The 27,842-nt window shown below is 47.4% G+C and overlaps 1 protein-coding gene across 1 annotated transcript in view; it reads right to left on the bottom strand.

Moving 5' to 3' along the window:
* Positions 1 to 27,842, bottom strand: part of cir1 (corepressor interacting with RBPJ, CIR1) — an 82,613-nt gene that overhangs the window by 15,254 nt on the left and 39,517 nt on the right. The window contains exons 6-8 of the mRNA XM_038789381.1: positions 26,989 to 27,037; positions 23,086 to 23,203; positions 13,541 to 13,647 (exon numbers count right to left, since the gene is read on the bottom strand). Of these exons, the coding sequence (XP_038645309.1) occupies positions 13,541 to 13,647; positions 23,086 to 23,203; positions 26,989 to 27,037 (274 nt within the window). The remainder of the gene's footprint in view (positions 1 to 13,540; positions 13,648 to 23,085; positions 23,204 to 26,988; positions 27,038 to 27,842) is intronic.

Raw genomic sequence — 27,842 nt, 5'->3', positions numbered from 1 at the left:
CTTCTAAGGATAGAAAAATTTTTTTTTTCCAGGTCTATGACCTGATGGGTCACCAACAGGAATACATTTAATGGCCAACACTCCAATGCAGTTCTAAGTGAATGCTGCACCATCAGAGGTGTCACCTTTAAGGTGGAAACTTAAGCAGAAGCCAGATCCACCCTCTCAGGCAGGATTTTTCAAAGTCAGGGTTGTGACCCCTGGGTGGGTCGCGGGCGGAGCGATTGGTCACACCGTTCTCGCAGTGGTTCAGATCACGGAAGAAATGCCCAACAGCTGCTACCGGCTTTTACATCGAGATTTGCGCCCCTGCCACCTTCTAAATGAAGATACATGGTTAGGCTATGTGGAGTCTTCCGGCCAGAAGCGGCAGCAGAGACTAGGTCTGCATGTAGAATTAATGCGAAGTGCCATCGTGGTACGTGCTTTTGGCGCCAAAACAGGGGGCAGAGTTGCTTCTATTTTACAGATGCTGGCAAGTAAGACAAGTGAACTGTAAAGATCAGTGGTTTTCTTAAAAGTAAGAGATGGCCAGAGACTCAAATAGGCAGTTTACCTATTGGACAGGATCTCACAACAGACTCTGTTGGCGAGTCCAAGGCAGGACAGGGCAGTGGTAGTGTTAGAGCTCCACGGACTCTGGTTAATTACCCTGAAAAAAGAAATTTAGCTCGAAACAAAGAAGCATTAAGATGATTTTTTGAGGTATGGTTTTGTCAACTGTGACAATGCAAATAAGGAGGCAAAGCCCATGTGTGTTATATGCAAGGAAATACTGGCAAATGAGAGACGTTTCGGATTTTGAATGAGAAGTGGTGTGAGAAAAATTTCTTTTCAGATTGAGACAGCAAAGTCCACGAACTTAAGAGCTGACTCAAAATTAAAAGACCACACTGCTGCAGCTTACCTGTAATACCACAAATGCATCAAAAGCCCTCGAGGCTGTCAGCATTCTGGTGTGGCGTCTCGCAGGAGAATCCAATGCTCAGTAAAACATGCATTTTGTTGCTATTGCCCTTCACGATGACCTACATGAAGTTGGTTTTCCATTTTATCATCGAATTATAGAATTTAGTGCAGAAGGAGGCCATTCGGCCCATCAAATCTGCACCGGCTCTTGGAAAGAGCACCCTACTAAGCCCACAACTGCACCCTTTTTAAAAAAAAAATATTTTTATTAAGGTATTTGAAAATTTTTATAATAATAATAACAATGATATAAACATGGAATAATAACCATTACGACCCCCAACCCAATCTTCACACACCCCAACCATAAAACAACAATCCGGCCCTCTCCCTCCTCTCCCCCCCCCCCCCCCCCCGGAATACTGCTGCTGCTGACATTTTAATTTTCCCCGAGAAAGTCGACAAATGGTTGCCACCCCTGGGTGAACCCGTCCACTGACCCGCTTAAGGCAAACTTTATTTTCTCGAGACTGAGAAACGCAACCATGTCATTAACCCAAGTTTCTACACTCGGGTCCCTCCACATTAACAAGATCCGTCTCCGGGCTACCAGGGAGGCAAAGGCCAAGACGTCAGCCTCTTTCGCCCCCTGAACTCCTGGCTCTTCTGACACTCCAAAGATTGCTACCTCTGGACTCGGCACCACCCATGTCCCTGCCAAAACCCTCCAAGCTTCGGGCATGCCCAAAACATGTGGTCATGATTTGCTGGGCTTCCCGCGCACCTCACACACCTATCCTCTACCCCGAAAAACTTGCACATCCTAGCCACTGTCATGTGTGCCTGGTGGACTACCTTAAATTATATCAGGCTAAGCCTGGCACATGATGACGATGTATTAAGCCTGCTTAGGGCGTCTGCCCATAGACCCGCCTCTATCTCTCCTCCTAGCTCAACCTCCCACTTGCCCATAAGCTCCTCCAACGGAATTTCGTCCGCCTCCGAAAGCTCCTGGTAAATATCTGAAACCTTTCATCTCCCACCCAGGTACTGGAGACTACTCTATCCTGTATCCCGTGTGGCGGCAGCCACGGACAGGCCGGAACCTGCTTTCTCAGGAAGTCTCGCACCTGCAAATACCTAAACCTGATCCCTGCTGGCAATTCAAGTTTATCCTCCAAGGCTTTCAAGCTGGGAAAGCTCCCATCTATAAATAGATCCCCCATCCTTCTAACTCCTGCCCTTTGCCATCTCTGGAATCCACCATCCAGTCTATCTGGTACAAACCGATGATCATTATAAATTGGGGTCCAAACTGATGCTCCCTCCACTCTCTTGTATCGCCTCCATTTCCCCCAGATTCTCAGAGCCACCACCACCACCGGACTTGTGGAGTATCGGGCTAGCGAGAACGGAAGAGGTGCCGTTATCAGTGCTCCCAAACTTGTGTCTTTGCATGACGCTGCCTCCATCCGCTTCCACACTGACCCCTCCCCCACTACCCACTTCCTAATCATGGCTATATTAGCCGCCCAGTAGTAATTGCAGAAGTTCGGCAGCGCCAACCCTCCCCCCCCCCCCCCCCCCCCCCCCCCTCTGACTGCGCGCCAGCAACACTTTCTTCACTTGCGGGATTTTACCCGCCCACAGAGCCCAAAATAAACTAATTCACCCGCTTGAAAAAGGCCTTCGGGATGAAGATGGGGAGGCACTGAAAGACAAACAGAAATCTGGGGAGGACCCTCATTTTCACGGTCTGTATCTTCCCCGCCAGTGATAGCGGGAGCATGTCCCATCTCTTAAAGTCCCCTTCCATTTGATCTACCAGCCGGGATAGGTTTAACTTGTGCAGTGCCTCCCATTCCCAGGCCACCTGGATTCCCAGATACCGAAAGCTCTTTCCAACCATTCTAAATGGCAGCTCTCCCAGTCTCGTCTCCTGTCCTCTTGCCTGGATCGCAAACATCTCGCTTTTCCCCATGTTCAACTTAAACCCCGAAAAATTGCCAAATTACCCCAGGATTCGCATTACTTCCCCCAATTCCTCCAACAGGTCTGAAATATACAAGAACAGGTCATCTGTTTAAAGCAAGACCCGGAGCCCACACCCCCTCGAACCAGCTCTTACCAGTTCCTAGAGGCTCTTAATGCCATGGCCAATGGCTCTATGGCCAGAGCAAACACTAACGGGGAGAGGGGGCACCCATGCCTCGTCCCTCGGTGTAGTTTAAAATACGCCGACCTCAGCCGGTTCGTACACACACTTGCTACTGGCGCCTGATAGAGCAACCGCACCCAGACAATAAAACCCTCACCAAACCCAAACTTTCCCAGCGCCTCCCACAGGTAATTCCACTCCACCAAATCAAAAGCCTTCTCCGCATCCATCGCTACCACCACCTCTACCTCCTCTCATTCTGAGGGCATCATAATAACATTCAAAAGACTTCGAATATTGGACTTGAGTTGCCTGCCCTTTACAAATCCCGTCTGGTCTTCCCCTATCACCCCCGAGACACAGTCCTCCATCCTTGTGGCCAGTATCTTAGCCAGCAGATTGACGTCCACATTCAGTAGAGAAATTGGCCTGTATGACCCACATTGCTCTCTGGATCCTTCTCCCTTTTCAGGATCAATGAAATCAAGGCCTGCAACATCGTTGGGGGGAGGACTCCCTTCTCTCTTGCTTCATTAAATGTCCTCACCAGCAGTGGGCTCAATATCTCTGAAAACTTCTTATAGAATTCCACCAGATAGCAGACAGGTCCCGGGGCCTTGCCCAACTGCATGCCCTCCAGCCCCTCGATTATTTCCTCAATCTCAACTGGGGCTCCCAGCCGTTCCACAGGATCCTCATCTACCCTCGAAACCTCAACTGATCCAAAAGCTGCCTCATCCCCTCCACCCCAGCCGGGGGTCCGACTCATATAGTTTACAATAAAAGTCCTTAAACACCTCATTCACCCCCATTGGGTCCAGGACGGTATTCCCGCCTCTACTCTTTACTTTACCTATCTTCCTGGCCGCCTCCCTTTTCATGAGCTGGTGCGCTAACATTCTGCTTGCCTTTTCTCCATACTCGTACACCGCACCCTGAGCCTTTCTCCATTGAGCCTCCGCCTTTCTGGTGGTCAACAAGTCGAACTCAGCACGAAGGCTGCGCCACTCCCTCAGCAATCCCTCCTCCGGGGCCTCCGCGTATCTCCTGTCCACCCTCACCATCTCCCCCACCAATCTCTCCCTTTCTCTCTGCTCCCTTCTCTCCCTGTGGGCCCGAATGGAGATCAACTCCCCCCGAACCACCGCCTTCAGCGCCTCCCAGACCGTCCCCACTCGGACCTCCCCATTATCGTTGGCCTCCAGGTACCTCTCGATGCATCCTCGAACCCGCCCCCTCACATCCTCGTCTGCCAGCAGCCCCACCTCCATGCACCACAACGGGCGCTGGTCCCTCTCCTCCCCCAGCTCGAGGCCCACCCAATGCGGGGCGTGGTCAGAAATGGCTATCGCCGAGTACTCAGCATCTACTACCCCCGCAATCAGCGCCCTACTCAAAACAAAGAAGTCGATCCGGGAGTAGGCCTTATGCACATGGGAGAAGTATGAAAGTTCCCTGGCCCTCAGCCTCGCGAACCTCCATGGATCCACCCCTCCCATCTGGTCCATAAACCCCATCAGCACCTTAGCATCCGCAGGCCTCCTACCCGTCCTGGAACTGGATCGATCCAGTGGCGGATCCAGCACCGTGTTGAAATCCCCCCCCCATTATCAGGCCCCCCACCTCCAAATCTGGAATCCGGCCCAACATGCACCGCATGAAACCCGCATCATCCCAATTCGGGGCATATACATTGACCAGCACCACCCGCTCCCCTTGCCACTCACCATCACGTACCTCCCGCCGCTGTCTGCCACCACACTCGACGCCTCAAACAACACCCTCTTCTCCACCTGGAACGCCACCCCCTCGTTTTTTTTGCATCCAGCCCCGAATGAAACACTTGGCCCACCCACCCCTTCCTCAACCTGACCTGATCCGCCACCTTCAGGTGCGTCTCCTGAAGCATAGCCACGTCCGCCTTCAGCCCCCTCAGGTGCGCGAACACGCGGGACCGTTTGACCGGCCCATTAAGTCCCCTCACATTCCAGGTGATCAGCCGGATCGGAGGGCTACCTGCTCCCTCCCCCGTTGACTAGCCATCACCCTTCCGTAGTCCGCCACGTGCCTGCGCCCCCCGCTCAGCCCCTTCCCCACAGTGACAGACTGCCATCCTGATCCCCTCTGCACGCTCCAGCTCCTTCTTGGCCATTCGAGCAGCAACCCGGTATCCCCCCCCTCTTCCCCCCCACCCCTCCCCAACTCACCCCCCCCCTCCCCAACTCTTCTCTCCCCCCCCCCCCCCCATCCCAAGCTAGGGCCCCCCCTAGCTGCGTAACTCCGGTCATTGTACATCTGTAAGTCAGCCGACTCCTGCTGACCCCGGCTGCTCCCGCCACCCCAATTATCCCCCCTAGTGACACACACCCATTCCCCCAATGCCGCCCCCGCCCCCTGCTTCTCCAGCGCGGGAGAGGGGCCCGCACCCCCCTCCCAAGCCCCGCCCTCAACCCAAAACGCGGGAAAACAGGCACATGACCCAACAGGGCCGCGAACCCCACCCAAACCAGTGAAATAATAAAAATCGAAACGTGATATGATAAAACACCCAAGTAAACAGATAACAGTCCCGAAAAGCAGAAAAGAAAAGGCAAGACAGCAAAAAAAAAAAAACATCGTCCAATAGAACCAAAAAGAGCGAAAGGATATCAAGGAGGACAAAGCCTCCGGGCTGCGTACAACGTTCCCCAGCCCCCAGTTCAAGTCCAGCTTCTCTGCCTGGACAAAAGTCCAGGCCTACTCTGGGGAGTCAAAATAAAGTTGGCGGCCTTTATAAGTGACCCACAGGTGTGCCGGCTGTAACAGGCCAAACTCGACCCCATTCTTGTGGAGCACTGCCTTCGCCCGGTTAAACCCAGCCCTCTTCTTCGCCACCTCCGCACTCCAGTCTTGGTAAATCCTGATCTCCGTATTCTCCCACTTACTACTCCTCTCCCTCTTCGCCCAACGAAGCACACACTCACGGTCGACCAAGCGTTGAAATCGGACCAACACCGTCCTGGGTGGCTTGTTCGGCCCGGGCTTCCGCAGCTGCACTCGATGGGCACTCTCCAGCTCCAGGGGTCCCCGGAACGACCCCGCGCCCATCAGCGAGTTCAGCATCAGGACCACGTAGGCCCCCAAATCCGAACCTTCCAGCCCCTCCGGAAGGCCCAAAATCCGCAGATTCTTCTGGCGGGAGCGATTCTCCATCTCCTCCATCCTTGCCAACCATTTCTTGTGAAGCGTCTTGTGCGACTCCACCTTCACCGCCAGGCCGAGGAGTTCGTCCTCGTTCTCCGAAGCCTTTTGCTGCAGCTCCCGAATCTCCGCCGCCTGAGCCGTCTGAGTCGCCCCGCGCCTGTCCAGCGATGCCCTCAACGGCTCCAGGATCTCAGCTTTTAGTTCCTGGAAGGAGCGCAGCAGCAGCTCCTGCTGCTCCCTCGCCCACTGCTGCCACGCTGCCGGTTCCCCGCCCGCCGCCATCTTGTCCTTTTTGCCTCGCACCTTCTTCTGCTGCAAAGTTGATTTTCTGGTCGCTCCACTTCTAGTCCAGCCCATCCACCGGCCGCCAAGCGCCGAGGCTGCGTTCCCACCTGGGGAAAAATCAAATCAGCGCCGTTGCGGGCCCTTAAAAGAGCCCTTGGTGAGATCTTTTCCAGTTGTTCCCTTTGCTGCTAGAATCCAGCTTTCACAAGGGCCCTCAGGTCAGCTTGAGGCCTCTAACACAGCCCTTCCCCCGCCTGCATGCTGAATAGGCTTTTGTCTCTCTGCTGCAGCCCCAGCCAAATCCTACACTGTTTCTGCAGAACTGGAAACCAAGAAACATATCATTCCTGGGTGAAAAAACTCCTCCTACATTCACCTATACTTTTTCATAAAAATTCCACTCCATATTGCTTAAAAAAGGAGCTCTTTTCTGTGATCTTAGCAGGAGCTGCCGTGTGTGTGACCACTCACTCCATGGTGCACACCGGAAGTCACACAACATTTATGTTAAGTGTTACGGACAGGGAGAGGTTTGAGTTAAACAACCCTGTTTTCTCCATCCACCACTGGTCTATAAATAGAAAGGCGTTTTGGTTTGCTCCCCCTTTTATAAGTGGTTCCAACCCCTCGCTTTCGGTGTGATCCAAGTTCTATTAATAAACACCCAGCAAACCGAGATGGGACGAACTCAACAGTATGAGCTCAATGGATTTAGTTTATTTTCATGTTTCAGGACTCTCTGACTCTTGGGCTGCCTTCCAACGACACTAGTGCAGGCACGATTTCCCTCCTGTTGAAAAGGGATAAAAAGGGGTGCACGGTGTCACAGCGGTTAGCACTATCTCATGGCACCAAGGACCCGTGTCCGTGTGGAGTTTGCACATTCTCCCAGTGTCTGCGTGGGTCTCACTCCCACAACCCAAAGATGTGCAGGGTAGCGGTTTGGCCACGCTAAATTGTCCCTTATTGGGTAATGGAGGGGGAGGGGCAGCATGGAAACGGATGGAGAGGGCGTCCTGTGGCGATACAAGCCTGGGGGCCCTGGTAACGGCGCCGTGGCCGTTCCCTCCTACGAGGTATACCACGAGTCCGGTGGTGGCGGCTACCCTCAAGATTTGGGGGCAGTGGAGGCGACATAGGGGAGAAGTGGGGGGCTCGATGGAGGCTCCGTTAAGGGGGAACCATAGGTTCGTCCCGGGGAACATTGATGGGGGATTTCAGGGTTGGCACAGAGCGGGCATCAGACAGCTGAGGGACCTGTTTATTGATGGGAGGTTTGCGAGCCTGGGGGAGTTGGAGGAGAAATTTGGGCTCCCCCCGGGGAACATGTTCAGGTATCTGCAGGTAAAGGCATTTGCTAGGCGGCAGGTGGTGGGATTCCCTTCGCTTCCCGCGAGGGGGGTGAGCGACAGGGTGCTTTCGGGGGTCTGGGTCGGAGAGGGGAAGATATCTGATATCTACAAGGTTATGCAGGAGGCGGAGGAGGCGTCAGTAGAGGAGCTGAAAGCTAAGTGGGAGGGGGAACTGATCGAAGACGGGACATGGGCTGATGCCCTGGAGAGGGTTAATTCTTCCTCCTCGTGTGCGCGGCTTAGCCTCATCCAATTAAAGGTGCTGCACCGGGCCCACATGACTGGGACGAGGATGAGTAGGTTCTTTGGGGGTGAGGACAGGTGTGTCAGGTGCTCGGGGAGTCCAGCGAACCATGCCCATATGTTCTGGGCATGCCCGGCACTGGAGGCGTTCTGGAAGGGGGTGGCGAGGACGGTGTCGAGGGTGGTGGGATCCAGGGTCAAGCCAGGATGGGGACTCGCGATTTTTGGGGTTGGGGTGGAGCCGGGAGTACAGGAGGCGAAAGAGGCCGGTGTGCTGGCCTTTGCGTCCCTAGTAGCCCGGCGAAGGATCTTGCTACAATGGAAGGATGCGAGGCCCCCAAGCGTGGAGACCTGGATCAATGACATGGCGGGTTTCATTAAGCTAGAGAAGGTCAAATTCGCCCTGAGAGGGTCGGTACAAGGGTTCTTTAGGCGGTGGCAGCCTTTTCTCGACTTTCTGGCTCAACGATAGGGTACGGGGACAGCAGCAGCAGCAACCCGGGGAGGGAAAAGGGGAGGGAAAAGGGGGGGGGCCAACAATGACTATGTTTGTTTATTTAATTTTAATATTTTTAAAGTTCTTTTGTTGTTCATTAGGGTTGGGGGGGTGGGGGGATGTGATACATGCGCCGATACGGCCTGGGGGTGTCACAGTTATTATGGGTTATTTTGTTGCATTTCATTGTTTGTCGTTATGTTTTATATTTTCTGTAAAAAATTCCAATAAAAATTATATTAAAAAATAAATAAATAAATAAATAAATTGTCCCTTATTTGGAAAAAAAGATAAGGATCCTGTGGAATGTAGGTCATACTATCCTATTTCATTGCTGAATGTTGATGCCAAGGTTTTGTCTAAGGTGCTAGAGATGAGGTTAGAACCTTATCTCTCTGGAGTAATAGGTGAAGATCAGACAGGATTTCTTAAGGGCCAGCAGTTGTTGTCTAGGCATTTGATATTGTGGAGTGGAAGTATCGGCTTACAGTTTTGGAGACATTTGGTTTTGGACCAAAATTTCTTTCATGGATATGTCTACTGTATAAGGCCCATTTGGCAAATATGTGTACCAACACTCGAGTTCAGGGTGCTTTCAATTGGGTAGGTGAATGAGACAGGGGTGCTCGATGTCTCCCCTCCTATTTTTATTGGCGATTGAGCCGCTGGACATAGCTTTGAAAAAATAGAGGGGGGTGGATGGAGCATAGGGTATCCCAATACGCCAATGACATGCTGCTTGTACTATGGGAGATATAATGTAGCTACTGAAGAGCTTTGGCTCTTTTTTTGGGATACAAGCTGAATTTGGGAGTGTACTGGACCCCATGGGGAGGGGAGCTGGGGTGCTTCCCTTCCACCTTGCCAGATCAAGCTTCAGGTACCTGGGTGTTAGCGTGGCCTGGGACTGGGCCAATCTCCATAAAGTCTGGTGAGTAAGGTTAAGTCTGATCTGCAAAGGTGGGATAACCTTCCCCGGTCCTTCGCAGGCAGGGTCCAGTTTATCAAAATGAATATTCTTCCTTGTTTTTTGTTTATTTTTCAATGTCTTCCTGCTTTCCTGCCTAAATCCGTTTTTGGGAGGGTTAATAAGTTGATAGCAGCTTTTATGTGGGCAGGTAAAATTCCGAGAATTTGCAGGACATTTTTGCAGAGATAGACAATTAGGGAGGCCTGGTGTTGCCCAATTTGCTTTTTTATTATTGGGAGGCTAGTGTGGAAAAGGTGCTGGATTGGTGTACTGATCCAGGGGCTGCTTGGGTGCAGGTTGAGGCGAGGTCATGTCGGGGGTCTGGGATGGGTGCACTGGTGACGGCTTCGCTCATGTTTTTGCCAACGAAATATTCCACAAGCCCGGTGGTCGTATCCACCTCAAGGGTGTGGAGACAGTTCAGGCAACATTTTAAGCCCAGGTCTTTGTCGAAGCACCTGTTCGAGCTGGCAAAGCTGGATGCCTTGTTTGGGGAATGGGGAAAGAAAAGGCTGGAGTGATTAGGGGACTTGTTTCTGGAAGGGCGAAGTGCTAACGCCTGCATCACCATGCCACCTTCGTCCTCATCCTGTCCCAAACACGAGAGCTTTTAGGTTTCCTTTAGTGCCATATTGGTGATTCTAAATGCCGAATTGGAGCCCTGTCCTCTAGTTGCAATATTTGGGGTGTTGAACCCACCGGGGCTGCAGACAGGGGCGGAGGCGGAAGTTCTCGCCTTCGCCTCATTGATTGCCCGGAGACGAGGTCTGTTGGGGTAGACGTCTCCATCCCCACTCAACGCCTCAGCATGGTTAGGGGATCTAATGAAATTTCTGCACCCGGAGAAGGTCGAAAACCCTGTGAGGGGATCGGTCGAGGGATTCTATCGGAGGTGGCGGCTTTCATTGCCTATTTTGAAGAACTATTCACCGCCGGGGGGGGGGGGGGGGGGGGGGGGGCGGGGGGGGTTATGGGGGTTTGTAATATTTTAAATGTAGTAATTGTAAAAATGTTAATTTTAAAAAATATTTGGTAAAATTATAAAACTTTAATTAAAAATTAAAAAAAGACAGATGCAGGTGATATGATGAACGTTTTTAGAAATTTATTCACAGGATGTGGGCATCACTGGCATTCCTATAGGCACCTTCTTTAACCACTGTAGTCTAACCTAACCACTGAAAGCACTCTGATCGAATTGGAATAGAATTCCTAGTGTCATTTGACTCATCGAGTCAGCACTAATCCTTTGAAAGAGCACCCAACCTAGGTGCACTTCCGTATCTTATGCCGATAACCTATGATTCCACGTAACCTGCACCACTTTGGACACTGAGGGACAATTTACCATGGCCAATCCACTTAATCTGCACATCTTTGGACTGTGGGAGGAAACCCACGCAGCCATGGGGTGAAAGTGCAAAATCCACATAGTCACCCAAGGCCGGAATTGAACCCGGGTCCCTAGCGGTGAGGCACTGTGCCGCCCAACAATGCAGTTAGGCTGGGAGTTTCAACATTTTGACCCAGCGATAACAAAAGTTCATTGATATATTTCCAACTCAGTTATAAATAACTTCCAGGGATTTCTTTTTAGTTCGGGGATGTGGGTCACTGACAAGGCCAATATTTTCTGCCCATTCCTAATTGTACTTTAGAAGGCAGCGTTGAGTCAGCATCTTCAACTGCTCTAGTCCACATGAGGGAAGAGATATTTCCTGGTGGTGGTGCTACCATGCACCTGCTATCCATGTCCTTCTAGGTGGGAGAGGTCATGAATTCTTTTTCATTCGCGGGCTGAGTGGTTCGCTGGCTAGGCCAGTGTTTATTGCCTATCCCTAATTGCCCGTGAGTAGGTGGTAGTGAGCTGTCTTCTTGAACTGCTGCAGCTCATATGGTGTAGGTATACATAGTGTGTTTAGGAAGGGAGTTCCAGGATTTTGACTCAGCAACAGTGAAGCAATGGCAATTGGGAGGTGCTTCTGAAGAAATCTTGGTGTACTTTGTTGTACATACTGCAGCCAAAGTGCATTTGTGATGGAGGGAATGAATATTCCACGGTGAATGGAATGCCAATCAAGCAGGCTTACTTGTCCTGGTAGGTGCTGAACGTCTTCAGTGCCGTTGCAGCTGAACTCATCTAGGTAAGTAGAGTATAATTCATCAAAGCCTGACCCATGTCCTATAGATCGTGGACAGGTTCTGGGGAGCCAAGAAGTGAGCTTTTTGCCATAGATTGTTCAGGTTCTGAGCATGCTCTTGTAGCCCTAGTATTTATGTGGATTGTTAAGTATGATGATCCATAGGAAATTGATGTTAGGGGGGTTTGTGATGGTAATACTATTACATGTCAAGGGGAGTTTGATTCAACTTTCTTGTTGGAGATCGTCATTGGCAGTTAAGTGGCTAGTAATATTCACCAGACCAAGCCCTAATGTCCTCCAAACCTTGTTGCATGTGGGCATAGACTGCTTATCTTAATTTCTATCTTTTGTGTTAAGAAAGGGTTAATAACTTCCGTTTGGTTCAGATGCCTGCAGTGTATTAAGGGTTTCATGACTTTAAGCAAACGGTGTTTAAAGAAAACCTAAGCTGATGCTTAGCAACCAGCGACCACCTTGAGACAGTAAGAGCTTTTTCGTCAGTTGTAAGATAGTGCCAGGAACAGCTGGATACGGGACAGAGAACTGGAGAGATCAGATTTCCCAAAAGAAGAAAAAGGAAATTCCAGAAACCAGAAAATGGGACAGAGGAATGCCTCAGGAAGACAGTGATGCTCGATCAATGACTCCAGAAGCGAGATTGGATGACAACTGAAGGCTTTATTGGAGTAGATGTTTTCCCCAGCAGCACAGGTACAGAATGCAGCAGCTGGGGGCACACAGGCTCTTATACTCCGCCTTACTGGGCGGAACCAGCAGGCAGGCTTCACCAATGATATTGCTATCTCAGGTACCTCCCACACCAATGGTCTTACAGCATCAACCTGGGTACCGTAATACCCCTAATACCGACGACCACAGACAGTTAAGTCAAAGGAATAAAGAGCGGGAATCTACATTCTCCCCGTGTCTGTGTGGGTTTCACCCCCACAACCCAAAAAGATGTGCAGGGTCGGTGAACTGGGCACGCTAAACTGCCCCTCAATTTAAAAAAAAAAATGGGTATTCTAAATTTTAAAAAAAGAACAGGAATCTGAGCAAGATCCTGTTCAGGGAAATTACCAAGCAATATTTTGCATACATTAGGTTAACACCGGCAGAAGAGGTGCCTGTCTAATTTTGTAGAATTAGGTGGTGGGCAACAACAGCTGGGCCAAATTCAACTGCATGAACATGTTTCACTGATAGTCACTGTTCAAAATGGGGTTACTGGAAATAGACTGAATGGTCATTTTTCAGAATGTAGGCTTTGAGCATCCCATTCTAAGCTTGGGAATCTCAGAACATTGGCTGCAACCTTTGGCTACTGAGAAAAAGATTTGATATAAACTTCTCTTTTACCTCTGCATAGGTCAAAGTCCTTTTGCGGATTTAGGTAGAATGAGATAGGAGGATCCCACAGGGATCCCATATCAAATTGCACAAGTAGTAAAGCAGATTTTATTACTTTTGTACTTAACATTTAGCGTGAAAATAGCTAAATTACAATCAATTTTGTAGCTTTGCCATTTGACATAGAACATGAAGCAATAGGAGGACAAAAAAACAAGTGGTCACCACAAGAACTTGCTGAACTTTAAAATTTAAATAATGAAAAAGTTGCCTCACAAAATGTCTAAGCATTAAAGTAATTAACTTCACTTACCATAATCTCCATCAAACCTGTCACCCGAGTAAAATTTCTTAAAGCTTTAAGAACAGCGGTGCCTAATCTCAATATTCAACCTAAAATTATTTTCTACCAAAGGTTAACTTTATGTTAGATTCACAACTGCAGAATACCTGGGATGGGTCATTTGGAGCTGTATTCCTCCCCAGTACATTTTGTTTCAGTGCAAATCCGCTGTTTCTCATCTCTGCCATAAGCTCTGAGGGGTGCATTGATGGACCTGTTTGAAAAGGGCATATTCTTCAATGCTCATTAACATTTGCTTACATTTAGGTTTTATTTCACAATGGAAATCTACTTGCTTCATTGTGAAATAAAAGCTTAGATAAATCAATTCAATAATCTGCTGCTGTGCAAATGATTATATATTATTCTATAACAGCTGTTACAAAGCAAAGAACATCAACTAGCTGCATTTATCTGCAGCACAGCAGGAACACATGGCAAAACTTTCAAATATCACAAGCACATACTGAGGAAGGGGTATCATTAAATTGTAGCAAGTCACAATGGACACAAAACATCTCTCAGTACCAAAATTATTTTTCTGTAATCTTGCAAAATTATTGAATGAACAAAAAAGCAAGTAGAATATGCAGATGATGGTGTCCATTTATTATTTGCATTTGTACAATCCCTTTAATGTAAAACATATCCCAAGGCACTTGGCAAATGAAAATACATCATAGAAACCCTACAGTGCAAAAGGAGGCCATTCAGCCCATAGAGTCTACACCGATCCACTCCACCTGTAACCTAACCTAAACATTTCTGGACACTAAGAGGCAATTTATCGTGGTCAATCCACCCAACCTGTACATCTTTGGGAGGGAGCCGGAGTACCGGGAGGAAACCCATGCAAACACTTTTTTTTTGTTTGTTATTTTTTATAAATTTAGCGTACCCAATTTTTTTTTCCAATTAAGGGGCAATTTAGTGTGGCCAATCCACCTATTCTGCACATCTTTTGGGTTGTGGGGGCGAAACCCACGCAGACACAGGGAGGATGTGCAAACTCCACACAGACAGTGACCCAGGGCCGGGATTCGAACCCGGGTCCTCAGCGCCGTGGGCAACAATGCCCATGCAAACACGAGGACAATATACAAACTCCACACAGTCACCCAAGGCTGGAACTGAACCCAGTCCCTGGCGCTGCGAGGCAGCAGTACTAACCACTGTACCACAGTGCCATCATCAAACCTCACAAGCAGTTTGTAGAAGAGGTGGCTGAAGTTTAATTAAACACCTGCTCAACTGCCATCTTTTCAAAGAGGAAAGACAACTGGAAAGACAAAAGGAATGGGGAAGGACATTTTAGAACGGTTGAGGCAGTTTAAAGTTTTATTAATAATAGCAGGGATGGGGTGGGGAAGTGTACTGAAGTAAATGAACTTAGGGTTAACAAAACAGGGAAAAACATTTTGCCAGAAAAATCCCAATTACACAAATGGAAATAGGCAGTTTTAATGATGTGTAGGGTGTTGAAGATTAACTCTAGGCTTCAAAAATAATCAAGATTGCAAAAAGTCTAGTTCAGACCGACTGAAGATTTGTCAAAAAAATTCATTGGATGTGGACGTCGCTGGCAAACCAGCATTTGTTGGCCATCCCTAATTGACCTCGAGGAAGTGGTGGCGAGCTGCCTTCTTGAATCACTACAGTTAACCTGTTGCAGGTAAACCCACAGTACTTCTGGCAAAAGAGTTCCAGGGGTTTGATCCCACCACTGTGCAGGAACGGTGATATAGTTCCAAGTGAGAGGAACTTGCAGGTGGTGGTGGTGTTCCCAAGTGACTGCTGTCCTTGTCCTTGGTTTGGGAGGTGCTGTAGTGTATATGGGTACACATTGCCACCACTTGTGTGTCAGTGGTGGAGAGAGAGAGAATGTTTAAGTTGGTGGATGGGGTGCCGACCAAATGGCTGCTTTGTTCTTGGGTTGAGTTTTGCCAAACTCCTCCAGGTGCCACACTCATCCAGGTGCCGCACTCATCCAGGCAAGTGGAGCATATTCTCCACAATCCTGACTTGTGCTTTGTAGATAGTGGATAGTTTTTGGGAGCCAGGAGATGAGTTACACGGTTCAGAATTCCCAGTCTCCGACCTGTTCTTGTAGGTGAAGTATTTATATGGTTGGTCTGGTTCATATTATAGCTGATGTTGGGCTTCATCTCCACTTTCCCACCTGCTTCCCATATACTGCGATTCCCTAAGGCACCAAAAACCTGTCCATCTCAACCTTAAATACATCCATTGATGGAACATCTACAAGCATCCAAGGTAGAGAATACCAAGAATTCACAGGCTTTTGTGTGAAGCAAGTTCGCCTAATCTCATTTCTTAATGATTGATCCCTTACCCTGAAACTCTGCCTCTTGTTCTAGATTCCCTGGCCAGGGGAACAACTTCCTTCACTGATTAACCTGTCAAGCCCCTTCACAATCTTGAATGTGTAGAGACCCTTCCTGTTGATTCCCTTATTTCCCATTTCTTTTACTCTGTCATTATCATTTTTGATCCATGGATATTTAATGTCGAGTAGATGAAGTGAGGAAATCAAAATTTGCGAAATAGTATACTGTGCTTTGAAGATTTAGGTTTTGAACAAAACTGAGACTTTCTGGCACCCGAGAGATCGGGGGATTTGGTTCGATTGGTTGGCTGGTGGATTGGCCAAAGATCGTATTCTGCCCAGCGACAGAACTTGGGTCCTACAGGTGGAATGTTTTCAGAGAACCCAGGAAGGAAACAGAACTTTTCTGGACTTGGAGTGAAGGGTCTGTGTCTCTCTTGTGTCTCTCACTCTCTCTGTTACTTTTTGTATTATTTTTCTTTCTACCCCTCTGTATTTGTCTGTCCTGTGTGCGTATGTGGGGCAAGTTAAAGAGGGGGGTTGTGGGTTAGGAATTATATAATAGTTAACCAGGTGTATTTGCTGCATATTTAGTTAGTTAATAAAAAATAATTGTGTTTAAATTTACAAACCTGGTGATTGTAGTTATTGGGCAGCAAAAGACCAAAGACTTTTTTTTGAAAATTAACAGTTAATTTCAGTTGAGTTGCGACTCTGGGTCAAGTGGGGTTGGAATTGACCACTTCAATGAGATCACCAATCATTCTTCTAAACTCCAGATAATAATGACCAAATTTACTCAGTGTGGAGAGAAGAGCGAGCACAGGTGCAAAGGATAGATTTTTGCTGGATTCTGCACTTTACTGTGTGGAAGTGGGAAAATAAGCTGCTTCTTGAGAGTACAATTTCACAAGACGAAACAGAAAATAACTGGCAATAAGAAAAAAAACAGTTCAAAGCACTGTAGGAGCTAAATTGGATAACCCCAAAATGAGAGTGGGATCACAATGTATCATTGTCATGCTGTCTGTTGATTAGCATGATTGTTGGACATAGCTAGCATTAACTGTGCTATTCATTGGCTGCATGTAGCAGTAGGGGATCCAAAATATCAACTTCCTAGCACCACTTAAAGAAAATCTGCACTGCTTCAAGCTCTTAAAAGGGAGCAGGTGTGAGGAGTTGTACTGGAAGTGAATTTCAGCTGGCAAAGAGTAAAAATGGTACAACATGGGAGAGAACAGGCTCCAAGGCTTTTGGATGTTGCATTAGAAATCTTGGTGGGGGGGGGTTAGAAAGAAGATGTCCTATATTCACAAGGGGTCAGGAGACCCTCCAGTCACATGGTCAAAAAACTGTGGAAGCAGATGGCTGTGGAAGTCAAAACCAAAAGCAAATCCCAGAGGACCTGAATTTAGTGTCGGAAGAAGTTCAATGACCGTAAATGAATGGTCAAGGACAGTGAATGCATTTCCACTTGCCATATCTTACCAACTGCACCACTAGCCTCAGTGATTGCTCAATTCAACACATCCCATTACTCACCTACCAACAATCCTTTATCAATCAGGACTGACATCCAACATTCATACACTCCACTTCATCCACACACACTGGGCACTGCGATATTTCAGCAATATTTTTCAAGCTAATACACCTCCTCACATGATCATCCACACTTTAACAAGACATCAATGAACGGACCAAAGGAACATAATTGTGGTTCTTTGTATTCATATTGAAAATAAAAGACAGGTGTTTTACTTTCAAACAGAAGGAGAATCAAGGTCTAATGAAGTTAAAAACATAGATTCTATGATTCTAAAAGGAACTCAAATAGAATATAGCTCCAAGAGATCATAAAGTTACCATTTGCAGGTAAATATGAAAATCTGTGTTTTTAAAGTATGTTTCTAAAAATATATTTTACACAGCTTTCAGCCTAGCTCTCCATTATTCCTTTGTCTCCTTTTTCAGAGAACTGCTTATTTGGGGGGGGGGGGGGGGGGGGGGGGGGGTGGCGTTGTTTATTTTTTTTAGTCTGATTAAGGTTTTGTTTTTTTTGTGGGGGGTGAGGAGGGTGTACTTCGTGAATAATATGGGGTTGGGATTTGTTGTATTATTGTTGTGTCGATAATAATGAAAATTTTGTTTGAATAAAAATATTTTTTAAAAAGTCACTCAGCAGCCAAGACTCGAGATCCATTGCTACCCCCTCCCTACCCCACAGTAAAAACAGTCATGGAAAACTGAATTACATTATGAACACCCATGGCCAAAGTGATTAATAAAGCTTCGTCTTTAAAAAAGGCCAAGCAAATTCACCAGCCATGTGGTTGCCTGGTTTTCTAATACCTTGGTTTTCTACTGGCAAGATTACTCTAAAGATCAGGCCCTCTTACCTCCACCAGGATTTGATGGGAGAGTTATTACAATTCTTGGCAACCAAAACCTGCCAGACTACCTAAGCTGGAAGTCATCCGTACACCAGCTGAGACTCAGACCAGGCCCAGCCCACCTTCCAGCTGAGACTTGGGGCCTGACCTGGACTGGCATTCACCTCGCTGAACATCTCTGCAAGGCTGGGTGATGGCCCCCCGTGCCTGTTCTGAACTTGTTACCGATGGACACTCATTCCTCATTTTTCAATTTAGATTATTTTTCTTGGAGGATGTCCAACGTTTGGCGATGGCCTAGTCAAAGGTTTTCTACATGGCAGCAGTGGGATAGGTCAGAATAATCCCTCTAGCTCCTCCAACAGGTTTCCTCCTCTTGCCCCTGCAATCACAGATCCTATCTTGAGGAGCAGCAAATGCATGAGGCAGAGAGCCTGTCTTTGGAGGTGTTGGAACAATGAGGATGGGAGAAACAGAATCTGTGATTTCAGGCTACGTTCCTCACAGGTGGTTCTGTCTCTCCCACATTGCACTCTGCACCATGGGGAAGCCTGCAATCCTAGTAAACTCTCAATCTTGCTCCATTTTTTGCCCCTGGCAATGAAGAATTAAATGTAGTTAGCCCACTTTGAATAGAGATGGTCAGTTTCCTCCCATATGCAAACAGAAATATTGCTAATATCTCCAACCTGGGAAGCAGACAGACACACAAAAATTGATCAGGAAGTCACTGGTGATGTGGTCCTTGCTTCTTCGAAGGTTGGATCTGTAGCTGTAACAGTTGTCAGATTTCAGTGAGGATGACCTTATTGAAGCGCAGATGCCTTGCATATTTTTTAAAAATCGCTGAGGTTCAGGAAGGAGAATTGCTCCCCGAACACCCTGGGTGGAAGTAAGTGGTCTGCTGCTCAGAGTCCTTCTCCACCACCCATCTTTTCTCACTACTTGTCCTGCTCAGTAGGCCTCTGCTCATTCTCCAAGTCATACTCTATTCTAAGAGGAGGCCTACTGGTTCTTCAAGTCAGCAAAAAAGTCCTCCAGGGGCAGCACGGTGGCAGTCGTAGCACTGCAGCCTCACGGCGCCAAGGTCCCAGGTTCGATCCCGGCTCTCGGTCACTGCCCGTGTGGAGTTTGCACATTCTCCCGTGTTTGCACGGGTTTCGCCCCACAACCCAAAGATGTGCAGGGTAAGTGGATTGGACACGCTAAATTGCCCCTTCATTGGAAAAATGAATTGGGTACTCTAAATTTATATAAAGAAAAAAAAGAGAGAAAAAAAAATCCTCCAGGACATGCCACAGCATTCCACATAGGCTTTTGCAACTTTAAACAACAATGGAAAGCATCAGACACTTGCAGAATTATGGAAACTGACAGAAGTCAGCCAGTAACTAACTTCTATGCAATTGATGATTCCTTTTGTTATAGTGTAGTTATTATGCATCTTCTTATTTAAATCCATTGCTGGGGCTGGGACCCTGGGGCTGTCGCGAGCAGCGCTGTCGCTAGCGCCTTCAATCCTGACCCCCCTACCAAAACTCTCCTCCATTCTGACCCGTTGGGATATATTAAAGATGATTAACGTATAATTTGTCTTTGATTATCTTTTTTGTGGTCAAGTTAAATAAGGCTATTGAGGTGGGGTTCCTTATGCTGCATAATGCATGTGCAGCTGTGCAAGGCTAAGGCTACGTCAGCTGGAGTGTGGAGCTGCAAAACAGGATCACTGGTGTTAACTCAAGTGTTTCACACTAATTAATGTCCCAATCGCATACCGCCACAACCACAAGAATAAAATTTATTTAAAAAGTCAAAACTGTCTCCATGGAAGACTGATACTCAGATCTGTACCAGGCTGACAGTCACAGCTGTGAATTTCCACCATTTGCAGCCTAATCCAGTTTCATGGTTAAGCAGGATATTGGGGTTGGTTACAAGCAGTTCACGGTGTACTGATGCTGTACCAGACTCTGAGATAGCATGCAAGTGATGGAATTTGCCATAACACTGCAGTGATACAAAATAAAAAGATTTTCTAAAAAAAAATTCCTCCCTTGACATCCTCCCACCCTGGCGATGAGATGGTTTCTCCTCTTTGTGGAATAGTTTCACAGGAATTCTTCTCAAGAGGCCAGACTGCCTATGTGCAACTCCAAAAGCGAGGTGCTTTTGGACCAAGAGCCAATTTATGTCAGTAAGCACAATAGTGAATGAGAATTGTGATTTAGCATACATGCAGAAAAGATTTGAAGCCCAACCATTGACTGTGTCTGTTACTAATTTTTTATTTACTGGCCAAGATATAATTAACCACACCTGGATTCCCAATGGGCGCCTCAGTTTTAACAGCAACATGATCCCTGCCTTCATTTAAAAATTTTTGACTCATCTAGGGGCAGCAGGGTAGCATAGTGGTTAGCATAAATGCTTCACAGCTCCAGGGTCCCAGGTTCGATTCCCGGCTGGGTCACTGTCTGTGTGGAGTCTGCACGTCCTCCCCCTGTGTGCGTGGGTTTCCTCCGGGTGCTCCGGTTTCCTCCCACAGTCCAAAGATGTGCGGGTTAGGTGGATTGGCCATGCTAAATTGCCCGTAGAGTCCTAATAAAAGTAAGGTTAAGGGGGATGTTGTTGGGTTACGGGTATAGGGTGGATACGTGGGTTGGAGTAGGGTGATCATGGCTCGGCACAACATTGAGGGCTGAAGGGCCTGTTCTGTGCTGTACTGTTCTATGTTCTAGTGTCACACTATTGGTCTGTCTCACTTGCTTTCTCTCTACAACACATGAACATTTGAACACTGAGCTTCGTTTATATGCCTCTTCAATAAATCATTGTTTGAGGGACTCTTATTTGATTTCCAGGGAGCACACTGCATGAAGAACATCCTTGTTGAGTTTACCAATGATTAAGACTAGGTGTGCTGTCTTTCTATTCTACACAACCTCTGTACCATCCAGAAACTTGTTGACAACTTAATTTTTCTTTCAATGTCCCTCCAGTCGATCTTTGTAGTCCTGCTCACTTGATTTTCTATATTCCAATTTGCTCCAAGACACATTTTTTCTTTTAACTGCACAAGTAATACAGTGTTGGAAAGCTTGTTTCCACCTATGATCAGTCATGATCATAATGAATGCAGAGCAGGCTCGAAGGACCGAATGGCTTCCTCCTGCGTCTATTATCTATGTTGATATGTTTCATTTGAAAAGTTAGCACATTCAAATTCAGATCAGACAGGGCAGCACGGTGGCGCAATGGTTAGCCCTGGGACTGCGGCGCTGAGGACCCGGGTTTGAATCCTGGCCCTGGGTCACTGTCCATGTGGAGTTTGCACATTCTCCCTGTATCTGCGTGGGTTTCACCCCCACAACCCAACGATGTGCAAGTTAGGTGGATTGGCCATGCTAAATTGCCCCTTAATTGGGAAAAAAAATATTGGGTACTATAAATTTTAAAAGAAAATTCAGATATGACACCTTGGGCGGGATTCTCCCGTACCCGGCGGGGCGGGGAGTTCCGGCGGGACGGAGAGGCATGAACTACTCCGGCGTCAGCCCGCCCCAAAGGTGCGGAATCCTCTGCACCCTCAGGGGCTAGGCGGCGCCGGAGTTGTTTGCGCCCTGCTGGCCGGAGTGGAAGGACTTTGGCGCCACACCAGCCGGGGCCGTAGGTTCACCTACGCATCGGCCAGTGCATAGGAAAAGAGTGCCCCCACGGCACAGGCCCGCCTGCGGATCGGTGGGCCCCGATCCTGGGCCAGGCCACTGTGGGGACACCCCCCCCGGCTAGATCGGCCCGTGCCACGCCCCCCCCCCCCCCCCCCCCAGGGCCCACCCGCGCCGCCAGATCCCGCTGGCAAGGGACCTAGTCTAATTTACGCCGGCGGGACTGGGAAAGAACCAGCAGGACCTCGGCCCATCGTGGGTTGGAGAATCGCCCGGGGGAGGGGGGCAATACCCGCCCCCGCCGAATCTCCGGTGCCAGAGAATTCGGCGGCCGGCGGGGGTGGGATTCACGCCGCCCCCTGGCAATTCTCCGACCCGGCGGGGTTCGGAGAATCCCGCCCCTCAATTCAGAAAGGCTTAAAGTGATCATAATTATTAGGAATTAATAGTTTAGAAACACCAAACTCCTGAAATAGTATCCTTTTTCATTATTCTAATTATGGTAATGTTGGGACTATACTTTAACATTGCTGCGACTAGTCATGCATAGAACATAGAACAGTACAGCACAGAACAGGCCCTTCGGCCCTCAATGTTGTGCCGAGCCTTGTCCGAAACCAACATCAAGGTATCCCACTCCCTGTCATTCTGGTATGCTCCTGTATGCTCCATGTGCCTATCCAATAACCGCTTGAAAGTTCTTAAAGTGTCCGACTCCACTATCACAGCAGGCACTCCATTCCACACCCGAACCACTCTCTGAGTAAAGAACCTACCTCGGACATCCCTCCTATATCTCCCACCCTGAATCTTATAGTTATGCCCCCTTGTAACAGCTACATCCACCTGAGGAAATAGTCTCTGAACGTCCACTCTATCTATCCCCTCATCATCTTATAAACCTCTATTAAGTCGCCTCTCATCCTCCTCCGCTCCAAAGAGAAAAGCCCTAGCTCCCTCAACCTTTCCTCATAAGACCTATCCTCCAAACCAGGCAGCATCCTGGTAATTCTCCTTTGCACCCTTTTCACTGCTTCCACATCTTTCCTATAATGAGGTGACCAGAACTGCACACAATACTCCAAATGTGGTCTCACCAGGGTCATGTACAGTTGGGTGACTTGGTTTCATTAGTTATGTTATCCTTCTAATGAGGGATTACACTGTTATCTTTTTGTGACTGAGAAGAATCATGGAAGATGGGTTACTAAGAGGTAAGAGGAGATTTGATATGTTATACATACCTGCACCATCTGTGGAAACTGAGCTTGCGTTGATTCCAGAAAGACCAAATAGTGGACATTCGCGGTCGGTATTCACATGGCCCCACTTGTGACATTTGATGCACCTGACATTCCGTACCTAGACGAAAGGAGCACGTTATTACCAAAAAGGATAAGGTAGTTGGGAAAAGTATTTCACTCGCACACCTACAAACAATAAAGTTTTCCAGCTTGAATGTGCAATTCCCAAAGTAAAACATCCATCTAGCCAAGCAATTCCATATTAGAGATAATGAAAAATCTGTTGAAAAACATTTTTTGTAGGAGGTGGAAGGAGAATTGGTATTTCACGATAGTAATTTGGCCTATGAATGCAACTCCCAATTGAGAAATGTGACTTTGTTTAATAAAACAATTCCTTGCACTTTATGACGCATACAGGGTATACTGTGATCTACATCACAGAATTGAAAATTGGCTTTGTTCTACCAAAAGGTAGAACTACATTGTACAACTGCCAGTTATGATACAAAATGTTTTCAGTTTAAAGAATTCTGAACAACTTTCTTTGTAATGCATTCATATTTCCTTGGCATGGGTATTTAAATTATTTTGTATTTTTTTTGCACGAAGTGAGGTTTGGAAATGAGAAACTTACTCCCAATGGTCATCATTAAACACTACCTGGACAGATAATACATGGCTTGATCCAAAGCTGTATCTATGGCACCTAACATCAAAAAAGAAGCACATCTAATAAATCAGTACAATTTTTCCAACAGTCCGTCTAGCCGCTATTTTATAGCCTCTCTGAGCAAAATGGGCCAATTTAATAAAAGCAAAATGCTGTGGATGCTAGAAATCCGAAATAAAAATAGAAATCGCTAGAATTACTCAGAGCCTTTGGAGAGGGAAATAGAGTAATGTTTCAAGTCAACTATGACGCCTCTTACTCTCTGGGAAGAATCACTACATTCAATTTGAAAAATTAATTCTGTTTTTCTCTCTCTATCGATGCTGCCAGGCCCGAGTATTTCCAGAATTTTCGGTTTTTACTTATAGTCATTTAATATCAGCATGCCCATTATTGTGTGTCAAATCCATACATAGCCACTATAGAAAATAAAAGGAGGCTTTTACTCCTGGATCTGGATTGAACTCAAAACTAGACTACTGAAATGAAACCATTGTGATACATAACGGATGTGATTCTGGGGAAAAGTGTTATTTTGATCGTGTGTGGCGCAGGGTGTTTCTCGATGGGCACTTTGCAGGGATCGCGGCCCGTATTCAACGGCACTTAGTGCCAAAAATTAGTCCCCACTCACCGTTACTGGCTCCCTCTCCATCTGATTCGTCTAACCTGCATCTGAGCTTCTTGCAGCTAATAAGAGGCAGCTGCTTTTAAACGCTCTCTCGCCACTCACTCCCAGTTAACACACAAGCATGGCACTGCGCAGACTTGCTCCTCGCTTTGGCGATACTGGCCTGGCCAGGCTTCTCAGTATCGTTGATGAGAAGGGCCACCCTGTTCCCCTGAAGGGGAGGACCGGCAGCAGGGCCAGCAATGCCACCTGGGAGGCAGTGGCAGTCACAGCGGGCAGCATGACCAGGAGGACCGGCGCTCAGTGTCCTAAGAAGACCAACGACCTCCACTGAGTTGCAAGGGTAAGTTACCACCTCTCTCCTGGCATCAATTCTGCCTGCCCCCCCATAAATTCCCAACCTCCCCCTACACAAATCACCGGAGGTCACCTCACACCCATCCCACACCCGATTACTGTGCTTGCTCCTCAGCACGCCCTGGCACCCAGCAGCACAACCCCTTCATGTCCAGGTGCAGTGCCCACACAAGCCAATTACTTTAGACCCCTGACCCATCAGACATGGGCTCACAAAACCCTCTCTTTGTCCCCACGGGTGGAGATAGCCCATAAGAAACGGGAAACGGTCATTGTAGCCCATAATAAATGGGAAACGGTGGAATGCCAGAGATTGGAGTTCTCACCTCCTACGAGGAAAGGGCCTGGAAATGGCAGGGCTGTCTGAAGAGAGAGCTGTCGCCAACAACTAGGTTGGTCTGCTCCAAAGAGGTGAGGATCCCTTCACCCAGATGACCTGTGTCAGCTAAGTTGTCCATGTCAGACAAAAATGATCCTTTCCTCTCACTGACCACATGTCCATTGTCTCGCAGGATCTCCATCTGATGAGGCCGGGACGCATTGCCGATTGGAGGAGTCCTGAAGGCTACGGGCGCAGGAGATGGTGCCAACAATTCGTGGCACTGAGGCCAACACTGCTAGGGTGGCGACCGCAGTGGAAAGCCGAGAGCACAACGTCTTAGAATAGAACAGTACAGCACAGAACAGGCCCTTCGGCCCGCGATGTTGTGCCGAGCAATGATCACCCTACCCAAACCCACGTATCCACCCTATACCCGTAACCCAACAACCCCCCCCCTTAACCTTACTTTTTAGGACACTACGGGAAATTTAGCATGGCCAATCCACCTAATCCGCACATCTTTGGACTGTGGGAGGAAACCGGAGCACCCGGAGGAAACCCACGCATACACGGGGAGGACGTGCAGACTCCGCACAGACAGTGACCCAGCCGGGAATCAAACCTGGGACCCTGGAGCTGTAAAGCATTTATGCTAACCACCATGCTACCGTGCTGTCTTGAGTGATGGTTCGCAAGGCACAGCTCAGTCTGTGACGATCAAGACTGAGGGCCTCGACATCATGTCCCAGTCGCTGAGGGACATGATTAAGGCACTCCAGAACATGGTCCAGTCACTGAGAAACGTTGGTGAGGGCGTCAAAACCATGAATCAGACATTGGGGAGCTGCCAAGAGTGGTAAAGCCGGATGGCTCAAAAAGACTCTGGATCTCACTCCAGTGCCCCTCCGTCCCATGGAATCCTCCAGGTACTATGGGCACCGTCAGGGAGGAGGAAATGCTGGAGGCCAACCCGGGGCATGCCACCAAGGAGATGACAATGCTCTCCAGCTTTACCGAATCCCCACCTCCTGACACCGTTGCATCTCAAGGACAGTGGGAAGAACAGCTTTTGGCATCGGTATGTTGGCTGGGGCCTTCCAGAGGACATCTGCCAAGGGCAAAGGCCATAGGGTGTGAAAAGCAGCAGGTTGCCTCCACCTCTGATGTGACCCAGCTGATGAACGCAAGCATACCACATGCCTTCTTAATTACCTTGGCCACGTGTGTTGCCACTTTTAAGGAACTGTGGACCGGCACGCCCAGATCCCTAAGGATGTTCCTAAGGGTTCTGCCATTTACAGTATAATTTATACCTAGATTTGATCCTCCAAAATACATCACCTCACATTTGTCCGGATTAAACTCCATCTGCCATTTTTGTGCCCAAGTCTCCAATCTATCTATACCCTGTTGTATCCTCTGACAATCCTCGGCACTATCAGTAACTCCGCCAAACTTCGTGTCATCCGCTTTTACTTCCTTTTTGTTCTTTTTCCACTCTGTCTTTTTCATTGGCTTAAAAAACTATTATATTTCTAATTTTTCCCATACACAAAGCCAAAAATATGAAGAAAATTAAAGAAACAATTGAACAATAAATGTGTAAAATAGGGAAAAACACAGCAATCTAATACTCACAAATGGAACATTTTTTCAATTATCACTTTTCATAAGTAGATAACTTCAAAGCTCCAGTAATGAAAGGTTTTTAAACATCATTAAACTGACTCCAAATGATCTCTATTATGCATTACCTGTAGAAACTGTATTCAAATGGGTGTTGTTCTTGGGTTTTTAACAATGGTTATTCTGTTAATATTGTTTTGTTGTTTATATTTTGTGAAAATCTTAATAAAAATTATTTAAAAAAAAGAAACTGTATTCAAATAGTTTTTGCTGCTCAGAGCAATTAATACACACCTGGATTCCAAAAGGCTGATCTCTAATGTTCATGTCATCCTTGGCATATCTAGTATCAATTGAAAAAGGGTGCCATTTAACATGTGGTTTCATAATATTATCATAATCCTTTGTATAACTTTTAATTAGAGTCCCTGAAACGCCAATGTAGCATATGGGAGGGTGCTAGAGTGCAATATCAGGTTTAAACAAATTACACAAATTACAATTTTCTTTAATCAGGAAGAGTTTCTAATTGATGTGCACACCTGAAGCAATTTCTCCTTAAAATGGATTTTTTTCTATTGCTGATAAAACCCCAGTTTTGGCCACTGTTGAAAGGTGATGTTGCAAAGGTAAATCCCGCTGTTTAAGAAAAGACCATGAGGGAATCAATACTTTTGGATTTTATGTGCTTTAGTAAGTTAGCATCTGTGGCGTGGCCTCTGGTTGACTGGAGATTGTAACATTTAAGGTACACAATGTACCCAACTTGGATAGATCAAATAAATAAAAGCAAAATACCGGATACATCAGAGCCTGCCTTCCGAACAGGGGTGGAGCTCTGTTGGGAGATTTACGAAAGGTAAGGAAAAAGTGAACAACTGCCTGTAGGAAGCAGGCAAAGAGGAGGGTTGACTCTATGCAGCTGAATGGCTGCCGTTTGCTCCATGCTGCCGAGAGGCCTGGGGCCCAGGAGCCATTGGAAGCTGTGTTTTTCTGGAAAGTTGAGGCTCAGGAAAGCCCAGAAGCAGTTATTAGTGGTAATGTGGCTGAGAAGTTAGAATTGTGATTGTGTTTAGATGCTGGTGTGTAGCTTAGCCATCATAGAGGATACAGGCAGGGGCTGTTTAGCTCACTGGGCTAAATCGCTG

This window comes from Scyliorhinus canicula, chromosome 2 (assembly GCF_902713615.1).
Source record: "Scyliorhinus canicula chromosome 2, sScyCan1.1, whole genome shotgun sequence".
NCBI classification, from domain to species: domain Eukaryota; kingdom Metazoa; phylum Chordata; class Chondrichthyes; order Carcharhiniformes; family Scyliorhinidae; genus Scyliorhinus; species Scyliorhinus canicula.
The sequence above is the reverse complement of the archived record's forward strand: the minus strand, read 5'-3'. Positions and strand labels throughout refer to the sequence as shown.